Below are 17363 nucleotides of genomic sequence, written 5' to 3' on the forward strand. Positions count from 1 at the left end.
AGCTGAAATGATCTACCCAATTTGTTGCCTCAACTTTTGAAACGTTCTCCTTTTAAAGGAACTTACCCAGCCCTACCTCACTTGGAATGAAGCTCGTCCTCAGCCTCTGCTCGTCGAAACCTCTTGAGAGAAAGCCTTCCTACTCTGTCTCCCTCTACTCCTTCGCCCACTACAACGTCACCCACTCTATCTATCTGCTCCCTTTAAATTCTACCGCTGCCTCACGGTCCGACTTAAATGCTCTTGCGCAGTCGTGCCCCCGTTAAATTGCCGAAGAAAATATTTTATTCCAGTTTTATTTTATTTCTTAAACTAAAACTGTTTTCAGTTAATGATTATTCCAAAACTGACAGGTTATCATCAAAGCAAACATGAGGAAATCTGCAGATGCTGGAAATACAAGCAACACACACAAAATGCTGTTGCAACGCAGCAGGCCAGGCAGCAACTATAGGAAGCACTGTCGACGTTTCGGGCCAAGACCCTTCTATCTTGCGTTAGTCTGGACGAAGGGTCTTGGCCCGAAACGTCGACAGTGCTTCTTCCTATAGATGCTGCCTGGCCTGCTGCGTTGCAACAGCATTTTGTGTGTTGATTGTCATCAAAACTCGTCTGGTTTTCTAAGGTTCATAAAAGGGTGAATACAGTATCTACCATTCTTAGTTAGTTTGGTTCACATACTCTAACTAACTTTTGAAATAGGTTAGCAAAGTGCTTCATTCAGGGGAGTAAAGTTTAAATTCTCTAGGTGCTACTGTGGAAGGAGTTTTAAATTTGTATCACCACCTCAATGTTCCAACCCATTCTGATAAGGATTGCAAAATATTAATCTAATGGCTTAATCATTTTGGATTCTAAAACTAGCATTGAAAACACTTGCCCCTTGTACACAAATAAACAAGTCATCTTGCCTGCGGGAGATTTAGTTTGAAATCCACATTGTTGTCTTAGCAACAACACCCATTGATAAAATGCTGAATTAACTGGTTTTACCGGAACAGATCAAGTCCACGATGGATATTCTGCAAGTTGTCCTGAGCTTTCTCCCTTCTACACTAAACTCCCTACCTCAAAGTTCACAAACACCTTGCTTAGTAGTTTAGTGTTTTAATCTGATTTCTGAGTATACCTACCTTATTGTAACATCAAATGCAAAAGATACAGAGGCATAGAAAAGTACAGCACAGAAACAAGCCCACCTAGACCGCGCCAAACCACTTAAACTCCCGTCAACCTGCACTGGCACCATAGCCTCCATACCCCTACCATCTAAACTTTTCTTAAACATTGAAATCGAGATTGCATGTACCACTTGCATTGGCAGCTCATTCCACACTCTCACGAGCCTTCAAATCAAGAAGTTTCCGCTTAAACTTTTCACCTTTCCACCTTAACCCATGACCTCTAGTTGTAGCCGCACCCAACCTCAGTGGAAAAAGCATGGTTCCATTTACCCTGTCTATACCCCTCATAATTCTGTATACTTCTATCAAATCTCCTCTTAATCTTCTACATTCCAAGGAATACCCTCAGTTTACCTGTGCTTGCCATGCTTCCACTGATAAGCATGCTTCCACTGTTATTCTGCATTACCAACTGGAGACAGGAGAGACCACAGATGCTGGAATATACAGCAATAAACAAGACGCTAAGGGACTAAAGCATTGTCGACTCCTGGCCCCATTCCAGGTCCACTCCATCCTGCGGTCTACGACGTCTCCATTTGGCATCCTCTCGCTCCATCTTCCGCCCAACAAAAGGCCTTGAACCACTCACTCTCAGGCACACGAGAGTACTCCCTTAATTGGACTGCACACATTCCAGAGCCTCCGTTAGCTCTAGTCATAACCTAAACACTGCTGCTACAGAACAACCATTACGTTAGCAGTGAAACCTTTCCCAGGGCATTACACCCAAAACATCAATTATCCATTTCCCTCTGCAAATGCTGCTTGATCCACCAAGTTTCTCCAGCATCTTATTTGTTTCCAACTGTCTAACTTCCACATCATTTATCATCCCTTCTCTAAAGACTTTGAAGTCTCCCACACTCGCAGCTCTATCCTTTACTCTCCAGCTTTATCTTCTATTCCTTTCTCAATTCTCCCTCGAGCCTTCTTGCAACTTGAGTAAGACCATAAGACCTACTGTAGCAGCAGAATTCGCAATTCAACCCATAGAGTCTGCTCCGCCATTCCACCACGGCTGACTTACTTTCCCTCTCAACCCCATTCTCTTGCCTTCTCCCTGTAACCGTTGATACACTTACTAATTACAAGCCTATCAGCCATCGCTTTAAATATACCCAATGACTTGGCCTCCACAGCTATCTATGACAATAGATTTCACAGATACATCATACTCTGGCTAAAGAAATTCAACCTCATTTCTGTTTCTATTTCAAGGCTGTGCACTCTGCTGCTAGGCTCTCTCACTGCAGATGAACAAAGTGCCTTGGAGTAAGGAGGCAAACGTGGATCAGGAAGTGACCAATTTGGTTCCCTTTAGGTATCTGCATTCCTTCTTCATACAGTGTCAGTTGTCAAATGAGTAAAACTACATTAGTGCTGATGGATATACTAAGCATTTGACAGAATACAGTGTTAGCCACCAAGACAAAAGAAAATGAAATCTGTCTTTGATTCTATCATAGGCCGAGCAATTTATTACGGCCTTTTGGACAGAACTATTGTGAAACTATGATGAGAGACAATGACCCAGAGCTCAGCACCTGTACCTCAGAATGAGAGTGGGATGCAATCTGTCCGCACCGGAAGCCACAATATGCAGAGAATGAACATGACAGAATTGCAACAGGACTGAATTACATGTGAATGAATGCATTAAGAGGGTAAGATAGGTTTGGGAAAACTTAAGAGTTAATATTCAAGAGAATGAAAATGCAAATAAGGCTTTAATAGCACATTCTCTAACAAGGCTCCCAAAATCCAATGATGTTACAAGAACTTATAAACATCACTTTTATTTTTTGTCATCCCGAAGTGCTGCCTGACCATCACAATACTTTGGTCACCTCTGTTAAGACAGCAAACACTGCAGGAAACGTGTAGAGAACAAGCAAGGAAACCACAAACTAAAGTGTATGCAAGGTTTTATCTGTGAGACCGCAAAGACAGCCAGCACTTTGGAAAAATCTCAGCTTGTTGAAACCTGTCATGTGACCTTAGATACCAACCTGAAAGAGGCAGAGGTGATAAATTCTACTTCGTACTTAAACCTTAAAGCACCGCAAAATTTCAAGATCAACCGATCCAAATAGAGTTGCCAAAATAAAATTATTCCTAAGGAATCCCCAGAGTGAGGTGGGATCCTGGAGGAATCTCAGGTTTGGCAACATACAAAGAAATGAATCCTGTTCAGCAGGTAGAACACCTGAAAATGATTTTATTAAAGGTCAACGCAACTTCAGTTCTTCTAAAAGTTAATAGTGGCTTACCGGTGAGGTAGAAAATGTTACTGCACTTGAAGAATGAAGAAGGTTCCGTGCAGTTTTGGTACAGTTCAGCAAACGAGTTTGATACATGGCTGCCACATGGAATCCAAATGAAAAACAAATCAGCATAGTGGTTAAAGTGTTTGGGAGTTCCTGATGGTAGGCAAAGAACTGACAGTAACGCAAATTATCATCATTATTTCTTTTCAATGCCTTGCCAATATATGACAGCATGGTAGCATAGTGGTTAGCTCAACGCATTAATTAAGGAGAACCCGGTTTAATTTCCACCGCTGCCTTGTAATGAGTTTGTACATTCTTCCCATAACTATGTGGGTTTCCTCCGGGTGCTCCGGTTTCCTCACCAAGATCTAATGGTTGATAGGTTCATTGGTAACTGCAAAATGTCTCGTGATTGGACTAGGGTTAAATCACAGGAATCCTTGCATGCAGCTCAAAGGGCTGGAAGGCCTTAATCTGCACTGTATAGCAGGATATATGCAAGTAGATTCTGCTACTTAATTTGGCTCAAAATGTAACTTTAAAAGCTCCAATAAAATTGATCAAAATCCCTGGTTGTAATACTCATTTATGTGGATAAAGGGGGGGGGGGGCTGAATACTTTTACTTGTAGGAAGAACACAGGTAGATAGATGACAGAGCAATGGGGTTGTATTAGTGGGCAATTTTAACTTCCCTAATAATGACTGGGTCTAAGCACTAAGACTTTGCATGTGCCAGAATTTAAGTTTGTCCAGAAAAGCTTTCTCAATATGTCAATGGCCCTGCCAGAAAGGGGCATCACTCAAACTTCAACTGGAAAATGAAGCTGGGCAAGTGACTGAAGTGTCACTGGGGAAGCAATTTGGGACCAGTGATCATTATTCTACTAGTTTTTAAATAATATTTATGGATAGAGATAGGATTGGTCCACAGATCAAAGTCCTAAATTGGGGCAAGGCTAGCTTTTTACTGGCATTAGAAAGGAGCTTACATAAGGTTTATTGGGAGAGGCTACTTTCAGATAAAGGAACGTGGGACAATTGGGAAGCTTTAAAACATGTAATAGGGTAAGTTCAGTGCCAACATGCTCCTGTTAAGGTGTAGGACAGGATATCAAGGATGTCCATTTCACAATATGTCTTCCAGTTTGTAGACAAATAAGGGTGATCAGAGAGAGAATGATTGTTGACAATTTCAGACAACGAACTCTTCCTGTCAACAACAGTTCCGATGAGAGGTTATCTACATTTTCTCAGTTGCTCGCTCTCAAAGCTGCCTGATTGATTGGACATTTAAAGAATTCTGTTTCATTTCTGGTCAGATAAAGTCCTGATGAAGGGGTTGGTCGAAAACGTCAACTGTTTATTCATTTCCATTGATGTCACCTGGTCTGGTGAGCTCCCCCAGCATTTTGTATGTGTTGCTCAAGATTTCTAGCAATGTTTATAAATTGCTGTTCCAGAATATCCTTTTGATTTTTTTTTTAAAAACAGATCCTCTCTCTCTCTCTCTAATTACCCTCATTCATCAGCAAAGATGGCTGTGGAGGCCAAGTCATTGGGTATACTTAAAGCAGGGGTTAATAGGTTCTTGATTAGTTAGGGCATCAAAGTTTACAGGGAGAAGGCTGGAGAATGGGGTTGAGAGGGATAATAAATCAGCCATGATAGAATGGTGGAGCAGACTTGATGGGCTGAATGGCCTAATTCTGTTCATATGTTTTATAGTCTTATTTTGCAGGAGAGGTTGGTCAAAATTGGCTTCTTTGTTCTGGAGTCATGGAAGTTAATGGGGAAGGCCTGGTAGAAATTTATATTATAAGAGGTTCTTTTAGAGTAGACAGACAATATCTTTTTCCAAGGTTGAAATGTCTAAAAGGCCATGAATTTAGGGGGAGCTGTGGAGCTCAACGACATCAGGAATGATGAAGACAAAGAGTCGCAGCCCAAAATGTCAACTACCTCCGTCAATGCTGCCTGACCTGCTGAACACCTCCAAGCATTTTGTGTGTGTTGCTCAAGATCTCCAGCATCTGTAGAGTCTCAGGTGGCCCTAAAGGAAATGATTTAGAGTCGCAGGCAAAAGTTGTTCCTCGAACAAAACCAAGAACAGTACAGCATTCAGCCCAAGATGATGAGAGGCATTGATCGTGTGGATAGCCAGAGGTTTGTTTCAGGGCTGAAATGGCACAAAAGGGCACAGTTTTAAGGTGCTTGGATGTAGGTTCAGAGGAGATGTCAGGGATATGTTTTTCACACAGAGGGTGGGTAGGTGCACGGAATGTACTGCCGGCAACGGTGGTGGAGGCGGATACAATCGCGTCTTTCAAGAGATTCTTAGATAGATAAATGGAGATTAGAAAAATAGAGGGCTATGCAGTAGGGAAATTCTAGGCCGTTTCTACAGTAGGTTACAGAGAAGGGTTACCGAAGGGCCTACAATGTGCTGGAGATTTCTAAGTTCAATGTTCTATTGTTACGTACTCGTGACACATGACAGTGGAGCCCTTGTCATGTGACTGGGGTTGAAGCTGTACTGGACTTGAGGTGATGGTCTTGTGATGGTGGTGACGTCATTTTCCCACCAGTAGAGATCATGTGACGGGTATTTTTTACAGGTTATAAAAGGTAGACCCCACCCTGTGAGGAGGGGCAGTTCGTGGCTGGATTTGCCAAGTTGACTTCATGCCACTGTGTGTTTGAAGTGATGACGCAGTTTAGTTGAAGGATGAAGTTTTTATTTAATGTCTAAAGTTTAAAAGGTCATTGCCAGCAGGTTCTTTATGATTCTGTTATTTCGCAATTAGAGGAGAGTGAAGATTCAAAGTTGGAAGTTAAAGATCGAGGAGAATCGCTTTCTACAGTGAAACGGGGGCGACCTTTGTTTGATCCTTATTTGGAAGGATTTCGTTGACTATCTTCGTGTTAATCCCTAGGTTTAACTAGAAAGGATTGAAGGTAGTGGAGAAGGAAAGGTCAGTGCCTTTAAGCCGTTCTGTTTCGTGAATTCTTCGTGGGAAGTTCGATGTCGGGGATCGAAACAAGCGACGTGAAAGAGAATTTAAATCGTCCTGTAAAGTCTCTCCTTTTAAATGGACTGTGAGCATATTGAACTTTTGGCAATACCACTTTAAAGAACTGTTTTGGAATATCACTTTACGAACTGTTTGGGCTGCCGCTCAGCAGCTGTTTCCGGTTACGGTAGTGTTTGTTTACTTTTGGGGGGTTTGTTTTCGGTGTTTAATAAACGTGTTGTTTGTTGTAAGAAACACTTGCCGATCTCATATATTTATTGTTGCCTGAATACGTAACATTAAATATGGGGGCTCGTCCGGGATCGAATCATTTGAGTTTAAATGCTTGCTGACTTTTAAATCGGTGTTTTGGAAACGGGGATTACTCGGTTCTTTTGTTTGGCTTGTTGTGGTATTCGGCAGCAATGAATGTTGATGAGTTTCTGGCTTCGCCAGCTGCGGAGGTGTTGGCGACGGCGAAAAAAACTGAGGTGTTTGAGATAGCCAGTAGATTGCGACTTAAAGGTATTTTGCAGACTACTTCTAAGGCTGTAATACAGAGGAAAATCGCATCATACTATGCGGATTCGGGTGTTTTTGATGAATCGATTTTAGAGTCGTTTCAAATAAGTAATCTGGAGATGCAGTTGCAAATCGAACAAATGAAATTGGAACAAAGTAAAGCTGATTTGGAGAGGTGTAAATTGGAGCTGGAACAAAAGAAGAGAGAATTTGCATATGCAATGGAGGAATTAAAGTCTGGAAATCAGTCTTCTGGTTCTAAAAAACGTTTGTTGCTAGTCAAGAAATTAAATTGGTCCCTCCATTTAGTGAAACAGAAGTGGAAAGGTATTTTCAACATTTTGAAACTATTGCTCGGATGTCAGAGTGGCCGAAAGATAAATGGTCAGTGTTGTTACAGAGTGTAATTAAAGGCAAAGCACAACAAGTTTACACAGCTTTAACAGCTGCGCAAGCACTTGATTATGATATTGTAAAGAGGCATATTTTAAACGCATATGAGTTAATCCCAGAAGCATATAGGGAAAGATTCAGAAGTTTGAAAAAGTCTGTGGAAAAAACTTATGTGGAATTTGCCTATGATAAAGCTATGTGTTTTGAGAGATGGGTTTCTTCTAAAAATGTAAATGGGGACTATGATACATTGAGAGAGCTGATTTTAATGGAGGAATTTAAAAGAAGCATTCCTGTTGAAGTAAGGACCTACTTAAATGAGAAGGATACTGATAAATTGCAGGACTGTGCTAGATTAGCTGATGAGTATGTTTTGATCCATAAGAACAAATTTCCTCAGGGCAGAATTTTTAAGAGGAAAAATAACACGGAGACTCCAGATAAATTTGAAATTAAATCGGAGGTTAATGAGAAAGTTGATGAGAAAGGAAAGCCTGTGAAGGAAAGACAGTTTGGTCTTACTTGTAACTATTGTAAGAAGCCTGGCCATGTAATAGCTAACTGTTTCAAATTGAAAAAGAAAGAGAAGGAAGCAGTTCCAGATACTTGTGTGCAACATACTGAAGCACTTGTAAAGTTACAGGGTTTGATAAAAACAAATGAGGCTTTGTTAGAGTCTGACCAAGTTAGAAAGGGATATGATCATTTTATAACTGAAGGGTTTGTATCCTTGAAGGAAGGATCTACTCTGGTGCCAATAAAAATCCTTAGGGATACTGGTGCTTCTCAGTCATTGATGTTAGACAGTGTGTTGAAGTTTAATGAAGAGTCTGATACTGGTGAGGTAAATTACATAAGAGGTGTTGGAAGTGATTTTATGCCTGTACATTTACATAAAGTAAATTTAAAGTCGGGGTTAGTTACTGGATTTGTTAAGGTAGGATTACAGCATAGCTTACCTGTGAAGGGTATTTCTTTATTGTTAGGTAATGACTTGGCAGGTGGACAAGTTTTTCCTGAAGTGCATTTGACAATGGAGTCAGAGGAACCAGAGTTGAATTCTAACACAGATTCTTCCTGTGTTGTGACTAGAGCTATGGCTAAAAAGATTGATGCGCAGAATGAGGTTGTTATTCAGGACTGTTCAACTCAGGATTCGAGTTTTGAGGATGTGTCAGAGACTTTCTTATCTTCGTTGTTTGAACAAGATTCTGGGAGTAAGTCTGACTATAAAGATTTATCTTTGTCTCGGAAGGAAATGATAGCAGAGCAGAATAGAGACTCTGAGATTATAAAGTTAAAAGAGCAGGTTTTACTAGATAGTGAAATTGATAAGGTGCCAGTAGGATATTACTTGGAAAAAGGAGTGTTGATGAGGAAGTGGAGATCGCCTACAATTCCTGCAAGTGAGGATTGGAATGTTGTTTACCAGGTAGTTGTTCCAAAAGCTTATCGAAATGAGATTTTGACTTTAGCTCATAGTGTGGACATCAAGGGGTAAGGAAAACTGTGGACAAGATTTTAAACATTTTTACTGGCCTGGTCTAAGAAAAGATGTGGCGATGTTTTGTAAAACGTGCCATACTTGTCAAATTGTGGGTAAACCAAATCAGGTTACACCAGTAGCTCCATTACAACCTATCCCAGCATTTGGTGAACCATTTTCTAAAGTTATTGTAGATTGTGTTGGTCCATTACCAAAGACAAAAACTGGTTATCAGTATTTGTTGACTATCATGTGTACTTCTTCTAGGTTTCCAGAGGCGGTACCACTTAGGAATATAAAAGCTAAGACTGTGACAAAGGCCCTTATAAATTTTTTTACTTATTTTGGATTACCTAAGGAGATACAAACTGATCAAGGCAGTAATTTTATGTCTGGATTGTTTCAACAGATAGTTTATAAATTGGGAGCTAAGCAAATCACTTCGTCTGCATACCATCCAGAATCGCAGGGTGCCTTGGAGAGGTTTCATTCTATCCTCAAGAATATGATTAGGACATTTTGTGTGGAAAATGAAAGTGACTGGAATGAGGGTATAAACTTACTTTTATTTGCAGTAAGGGAATCGGTACAGGAATCTTTAGGTTTTAGTCCATTTGAACTTGTGTTTGGGCATAGAGTTAGAGGACCTTTAGCTTTGTTGAAAGAACAGTGGATTAATAAGGAAGTATACATTAATTTGTTGGACTATGTGTTGAAATTTAAGGACAGGTTACATAAAGCTTGTAGCTTAGCTAAGGAAAATTTAAAGTTGGCTCAGGAGAAAATGAAGACTTGGTATGATAAAGACGCTAGGATGAGGATGTTTAAGCCTGGAGATAAGGTGTTGGTTCTTTTCCCAGTGCAGACAAATCCTTTACAAGCTAGATTTCATGGTCCTTATGAAATTGTGTTTAAAATCAATGATGTGGATTACGTGGTAAAAACTCCAGATCGTAGAAGGTCAACACAACTTTGCCATATAAATATGTTGAATCCATATTTTGAGAAACAATCTGATACTGTGACTGTTGTGGTTAGTGAGACTGAGTTTGATTTAACTAGGAACATGATAGATGATTCATCTGACTTTCATTCTAAATCCAACATTGTTTCTGTTAGGTTACCAAATTCAACCATTCTGGAAAATATTGATGAAAAATTAGCACATTTACAGTTAGATCAGAGACAACAGATGAAGGAGTTGATTTTTAAATATAGGGAGTTGTTTCCAGATGTTCCGAGAAGGACTACTATAGCTTCACATGATGTAGATGTTGGGGATACCAAACCTATTAAACAACATCCATATAGGATGAACATGGAAAAATGTGAACTTGCTGAGAAAGAAATTGAATATATGTTAGAGAATAATATCATTAGACATTCTAACTCGAATTGGAGTTCGCCATGTGTTATGGTGCCAAAGCCAGATGGTAGTATTAGGTTTTGTATGGATTATAGGAAGGTGAATGCTGTAACGAAAACAGATGCATATCCAATTTCTAGAGTAGATGATTGTGTAGATAAAGTTGGAAAGGCAAAGTTCCTTACAAAGATTGATTTATTGAAAGGGTATTGGTGTGTTCCATTAACGGACAGAGGTAGAGAGATTTCTGCATTTGTAACTCCATCTGGGTTATATGAGTATAATGTTCTTCCATTTGGGATGAAGAATGCCCCAGGTACTTTCCAGAGGATGATTAACTTTGTGATTCAGGGATTGAAAGATACTGATGCTTATATTGATGATTTAGTGACAGGAAATGATACTTGGGAAGCACACATTATTGCGATGGAGAAATTGTTTGAAAGGCTTTCAAAAGCTAACTTAACTATTAATTTAGCTAAGAGTGAATTTGGACATGCCACTGTGACTTACCTTGGTTATGTTGTGGGTCAAGGTAAGGTAGCTCCTGTTCAGGCAAAAGTTCAGGCACTTTTAGAGATTCCCACTCCAACGGGGAAAAAAACTCTCAGAAGGTTTTTGGGAATGGTAGGATATTATCGGAAATTTTGTAAGAATTTTGCTAATGTTGCCCTTCCATTAACTAACCTTCTGTGGAAGAATGAGAAGTTTGTATGGACGGTGCCTTGTCAAGAAGCATTTGAAAAATTGAAAACAATGATATGTCAACAACCTGTGCTTAAGGCACCTGACTTTGGAAAACCTTTTTCATTGGCTGTGGATGCTAGTGATGAGGCTGCCGGAGCAGTTTTAATGCAAAGGAATGAGGGTGATGAGGTTGATCATCCAGTAGCTTACTTTTCTAAGAAATTTAATAAGCATCAAAGAAATTATTCAACAATAGAGAAAGAATTGTTATCTCTTGTTTTAGGTTTGGAATATTTTGAGGTATATGTTAGTACAACTCAGAAACCACTTATTGTTTACACTGATCATAATCCGTTAGTTTTTCTGAGTAAGATGAAAAACAAAAACAGAAGATTATTAAATTGGAGTTTGATGTTACAAGAGTACAATATTGTGATGACTTGTATTAAAGGTAAAGATAATGTGGTTGCTGATTGTCTATCTCGATGTTGAATGTACACTGTAATTTTTTTTATGGAGTGGTTTTTTTTCAATTGTAACACTCCTACTGTATTGTGACTTATAAGCTGTTATATGATGGTGTTGTGTATTGTGTATGTTATAAAATTTATACCTTTGTTTTTCTTGTAAGCAATTGTTAAAAATTTTTGTTCTTGTCAGACCAAAAATGTTTTTTTGGAGGGAGGTGTTACGTACTCGTGACACATGACAGTGGTGCCCTTGTCACGTGACTGGGGTTGAAGCTGTACTGGACTTGAGGTGATGGTCTTGTGATGGTGGAATGATGTCATTTTCCCGCCAGTAGAGATCATGTGACGGGTTTTTTTTTACACAGGTTATAAAAGGTAGACCCCACCCTGTGAGGAGGGGCAGTTCGTGGCTGGATTTGCCAAGTTGACTTCATGCCACTGTGTGTTTGAAGTGATGACGCAGTTTAGTTGAAGGATGAAGTTTTTATTTAATGTCTAAAGTTTAAAAGGTCATTGCCAGCAGGTTCTTTATGATTCTGTTATTTCGCAATTAGAGGAGAGTGAAGATTCAAAGTTGGAAGTTAAAGATCAAGGAGAATCGCTTTCTACGGTGAAACGGGGGCGACCTTTGTTTGATCCTTATTTGGAAGGATTTCGTTGACTATCTTCGTGTTAATCCCTAGGTTTAACTAGAAAGGATTGAAGGTAGTGGAGAAGGAAAGGTCAGTGCCTTTAAGCCGTTCTGTTTCGTGAATTCTTCGTGGGAAGTTCGATGTCGGGGATCGAAGCAAGCGACGTGAAAGAGAATTTAAATCGTCCTGTAAAGTCTCTCCTTTTAAATGGACTGTGAGCATATTGAACTTTTGGCAATACCACTTTAAAGAACTGTTTTGGAATATCACTTTACGAACTGTTTGGGCTGCCGCTCAGCAGCTGTTTCCAGTTACGATAGTGTTTGTTTACTTTTGGGGGGTTTGTTTTCGGTGTTTAATAAACATGTTGTTTGTTGTAAGAAACCCTTGCCGATCTCATATATTTATTGTTGCCTGAATACGTAACACTATATTGTGCCGACACCATTACCAATTTAACCCCTAACTCCTATACAGTCCATAATCCTCCATTTTTCTTTCATCCGTGTCTTATCTCTTAAACGTCCCTCTTGTAATAGCCTCTACTGCCACCCCCAGCAGTGCATTCCAGGCACCCACCTTGCTGTCTAAGAATCCGACCCTCTAACATCTATCTCCCCTAAATGCAGTGGCATCACCTGTTACAGGATTTGGGTTCAGAGACCATTTTTCATAATACTGCTTCATTGCTTCGAGGACTGCTGTAAGTCGTACTTCATCTTGGAAGGAGCTAGCTTATGTTGCTATGCATAGGTCGTGTGCACAGATAAACCTGCCTGTGTTAGGAAAGGTTGGTTGGTCGTCTGTGTAAACATTAAATAGTGGAATCCCTGTGGGAGTCCGTTCTTCTGTGGACGCCACCTACTCTTAATTCAATTCGTTTCTACATAAAATCTGCGATTTTCTAGGAGGCTTCTTATTACTTTGACTGTGGTTGCGTTCTTTAACATTTCAGATAATTTCAGTAAAAGGCCTCTGTGGTTCACAGTGGCGTATGCTGCTGCTAAGTCAACGAATACTGCCCCTGTAATTTGTAGCATTTCAAAGCCATCAGGCATGAAATGGGGAGCTAATGCTCTCACACTTAGGTCAACTGCCCTAGCACTCTGCAATGCACCTGCAGAATACTGTGCACCTGTGTGGGGTAGATCAGCCCATGCGAAGAAAATAGACCCGTTGCTTAACAAAGCCTGCCGAATAATCACGGGCACACTGCGCCCACTAACATCATTTACAGACTTGCAAGCATTGGTCCCCCAGAGATCCGAAGACACACTACAACAAAAATTGAGAAAGGTAAACAGAACTCGGATCCACAGCACCCACTACATCATCATGTGCCAGTTTCCAACCGCCCAAAATCGAGGAAAAGCTTTGCTACGGTGGAGGAATTACCGCAGGGAACATCCTCCCAAACATACAGGATTGACCTCTGGCAACAAACAGAAGCCAGAACCCCACAAAACAATATAGTGCAAGACCCCACAGAGATGTTGCCAGACGGGGCACTGCCTGAGGTGGAAGTTGTACACTCTCAACAGAGCGAGAGTGGGAGTTTGTAAGACGGGAGACAAAATGGTGAAGTGGGGTTTAAAGACCAGCGAGTCCTGTGAGTGTGGCAAAAGGGCGCAGAACATTCAACACGTTCTGTGCAACTGCCCACTCTCACATGACTTGCTCAACATCAACCAAACAACTGCCTGTCTGGTGTGACAAGCTACAATGACGAATCATGACTGTGCACCCAAGCACAGCTCGAAAGCCTTATTTAAGTCTGCTGATGACACCAATGTCAACCTCGCATTCAAGGACTCTTCATCTCATGTTCTCAATATTTATTGCCTATTTATTCGTTATTATTATTTCTTTTTTCTATCTATTTTCTTTCATTTAGTATTTGCACAGCTTGTTTTCTTTTGTAGACTGGCTGTCTGCCCGGCTGGTGCAGTCTTTCATTGATTCTATTCTGGTTATTGGATTTATTGAGGATGCCCGCAAGTAAATGAGCCTCTGCATTGTTTATGACGACATATATGTACTTTGATAACAAATTTACTTCAAATGTTGAACTTTTGAAGTTGCCTTGCAAAATAAAACTAAAACAATTTCAAAACAGCTAACGTTTAGACATTACATTAATGTAATAGAATATCTTAAAACAGTTTTGACAGTCGTCAAGCTGCAGCAGGTGCAGAAGAGATTTATGAAAATGCTGCCTGAACTATAGGAGCTCAGTTATCAAGAGAGGTTGGCCACACTGAGTCATTATTGCTTGGAGTGCAAAAGAATGAGAGATGACCGCATGTAGTTTATAAAATTGTGATATGTATAAATAAGTTGGGCAGTCATAGTCCAAATTTAAAGACAAGAAATCCTGCAGGTGCTGGAAATTCAAAGCAACACACACAAAAATGGTGGGGGAGCCCAGCAGGTCAGGCAGCATCTATGGAAATGAATGAGCAGTCGGCATTTTGGGCTGAGACCCTTCTTCAGGATTGAAAGTTAAGGGGGAAGGAGGATAGCTGGAAGCTGATAGGTCAAGCCAGGTGGGAAGGAAAGATAAAGGGCTGAAGAAGAAGGAATCTGATAGGATGGGAGAGAAGAGTAGACCATAGGAGAAAGGATAAGAGGAGGGGACCCAAAGGCAGGTGAGAAGATGCAAGAGGCTAGGGCGGGGAATTAAAGAGGTGAGGGGGAGGGAATTTTTTTTTACCTGAAGGAGAAATTGATATACATGCCACCAGGTTGGAGACTACCCAGATGGAATACAAGGTGCTGCTCCTCCACCAGGGGTGGGCTCATCATGGCTCCAGAGGTCACGGAACAATATGTGGTTACAGATATGGGAATCAGAATTAAAATGTTTGGCCACCAGAAATTCCACTTTTGGTGGATAGAGTGGAGATGCTCAACAAAGCTGTCCCCCAATTTACAACGGGTCTCACCAAGATAGAGCAGCCTGCATCGGGAGCACCAGACACAAGTGAAGTATTGCCTCATCTAGAAGGATTCTTTAGGGTCCTGAGCGGAGATGAGGGAGGAGGTGAATGGGCAAGTGCTTGCAGGGATAAGTGCAGGGAGAGAAATTATGGGGTGGGACGAAAGGACAATGGAATCACGGACGAAGTGATCCCTGCAGAAAGCAGAAAGTGAGGGGAGGTAAAGATATATTTGGTGGTAGTATCTCCCTGGAGAATGATGCAGGCGGAGGCTCATGGGGTGGTAGGAAAGGACAAAAGGCAAAGGAACTGTCACTGTTAAGGTGGCAGGAAGATGGGGTGAGCACAAACGTTCCGGAAACGGGGAAGAAGGAGTTGAGAGCAGCATCAATGGTGGAGGAAGGGAACCCCCGTTATTTGAAGAAAAAAAGTATCTCTGATATCCTGGAAAGAAAATCTGCGTCCTGAGAACAGATGCGGTAAAAAAGGAACTGAGAAAAGGGAATAGTACTTTTACAGGAAAGAGACCTTGTGAAGAGGTATAGTCAAGGTAACAGTGGGAATTGATAGGTTTATAAAAGATGTCAGTCAAAAGTTTATCTCCAGAGAAGGACAGAGAGGTCGAGAAAGAGGAAGGTGGAGTCAGGAATGGACCAAGTGAATTTAAAGGCAAGTTGGAGACAAAATTGATGAAATTTATGAATTCAACATTGGCGCATGAAGCAGCACCAATGCGGCCATCAATGTAAAGCAGGAAGAGTTGGGGTGCAATACTTGGAAAGACTTGCAACATGAACTGTTCTACATAGCCAACAAAAAGGCAGACATAGCTGGGGCCCATTGCTACCCCTCGAGTCTGCTGAAAGAAAGAGGAGCCGAAGGAAAAACTGTTGAGGGCGAGGACCAGTTCTGCCAGATGGAGAAGGACAGTGGTGGAGGGGTTTTTTTTTACTGAGAAAGAAACAGAGAGCTTTAAGGCCTTCTTGATGGGAGACAGAAGTGTATAGGGACTGGACATCCACGATGAAAATGAGGTGGTCAGGGCCAGGGAATTGAAAGTTAGTGAGGAAATTAAAAGCATGAAAAATGTTGCAGATGTAGGTAGGAAGGGACGGAACCAAGGAGGATATAAGGGAGTCAAGAGGTAATGTCAGAGAAATGTATACAATATACATCCTGAAATTCTTTTCCTTCACAAGGTATGAGGACACGAGTTCAGAGGGGCAGGAGCAGGCAGAGACAATAGGCCTACTCGGACAGTCAGGTTCATGGATCCTAGGTTGGAGATAGAAGCAAGCAGTACAGGGTAAGGGAGCTGTAAGTTTGGTTGTAGTGGATGGGGGATCTCCAGAACTGATGAGGTGTGATGGTGTGGGAGAGGGTTTTCTAATGGTCCTCTTCAAAGGCTAAGTATGAGGAGGTGTCTGAAAGTTCCCACCTGGCCTCACCAAGGTATATGTCAGCCTGCCACACCACAACAGCTTTGCCCCAGGGTTGGGACGCCCAAATGTAGACAGTGGGGTATCTAAGGCATGGCAGGTACGGCACGTGCCATGGGCGCCTCTTGAAGGGGGAGGACGCCACTGAGCAGTTTCTATTAAAGTCAGACAAGACATCCTCGGATAGTTAAAAAAGAATTTTCTTCAGATATATGATCTGTCTTTATTTCAGAGCATTGTGTAAGGCCATTAAATGTTTCTTCACGAAGAAGGAAAGTGGAGCTGAAGGACGGAAGATGCGAAAGTTGGAGGTGAAGGAATCCAAGAAGTCGAGCAAGTTCTTTAAGCCCTTCTTTGAAAAGCCCAGAACAAGTAGTTCGACATATTCCACGGAGTCGCCTGCACCCACTATAAGTTTGTTAGAATCGGAAAGTGGATCAAGTACAAATGCGTCGCTTGTAATTTCCAAGACTTGTATTTTTGAGCTGATATTATTGTAAAGTTATCTAAAAGATGAGCGTCAGATGTTTGGACGGGGCTCAATTTCGGTGCTTGACATCGGCGCTATTTTCCGTAGATACGCCCCCTGAATGTAGGGGGCACAGATACAATGTGGCGGAGGTAGGTACAGCTATGACATATTGGATAGGACATGGGCTTGGAGGGTTACGGGCCGAAGGCCGGCGACTGGGACTGGCAGGGAGGCTGTTGTGGTCGACATAAAGAAATTGGGCAGAAGGGCCTGTAATCGATGCTACGACATCACAGAAGTGCAACTTGTCGATGGCCATCAAGATCGAGAGGGACAGAAATCGACAGAGATTTAAAGGAGGGATTGTGAGAGGGAGAGGAGAGGGAGATAAATAGGTATGAGCTGCGAACAACGGACGGTGATTTAACACGGCGACGGGTTTGGATGAGATACACAGAGTGAGGGGGTCGGGGTACACGCTGTTCCG

The 17363-nt window shown here is 41.4% G+C and overlaps 1 protein-coding gene across 6 annotated transcripts in view; it reads right to left on the minus strand.

The window, feature by feature from the left end:
• The window catches only part of LOC132401724 (kynurenine--oxoglutarate transaminase 3-like), a 167922-nt gene that overhangs the window by 118610 nt on the left and 31949 nt on the right, over window positions 1–17363 (minus strand). For 3 of the 6 annotated variants that reach the window (XM_059983844.1, XM_059983845.1, XM_059983846.1), the window contains one exon: window positions 3458–3546. The exons of the other annotated variants lie outside the window; for them this stretch is intronic. In XM_059983844.1, the coding sequence (XP_059839827.1) occupies window positions 3458–3544 (87 nt within the window). In that variant the 5' untranslated portion in view covers window positions 3545–3546. Of the gene's footprint in view, window positions 1–3457; window positions 3547–17363 lie in introns of those variants that run through there. 6 annotated transcript variants of the gene reach the window in all.

Source organism: Hypanus sabinus, chromosome 11 (assembly GCF_030144855.1).
Source record: "Hypanus sabinus isolate sHypSab1 chromosome 11, sHypSab1.hap1, whole genome shotgun sequence".
NCBI classification, from domain to species: Eukaryota; Metazoa; Chordata; class Chondrichthyes; order Myliobatiformes; family Dasyatidae; genus Hypanus; species Hypanus sabinus.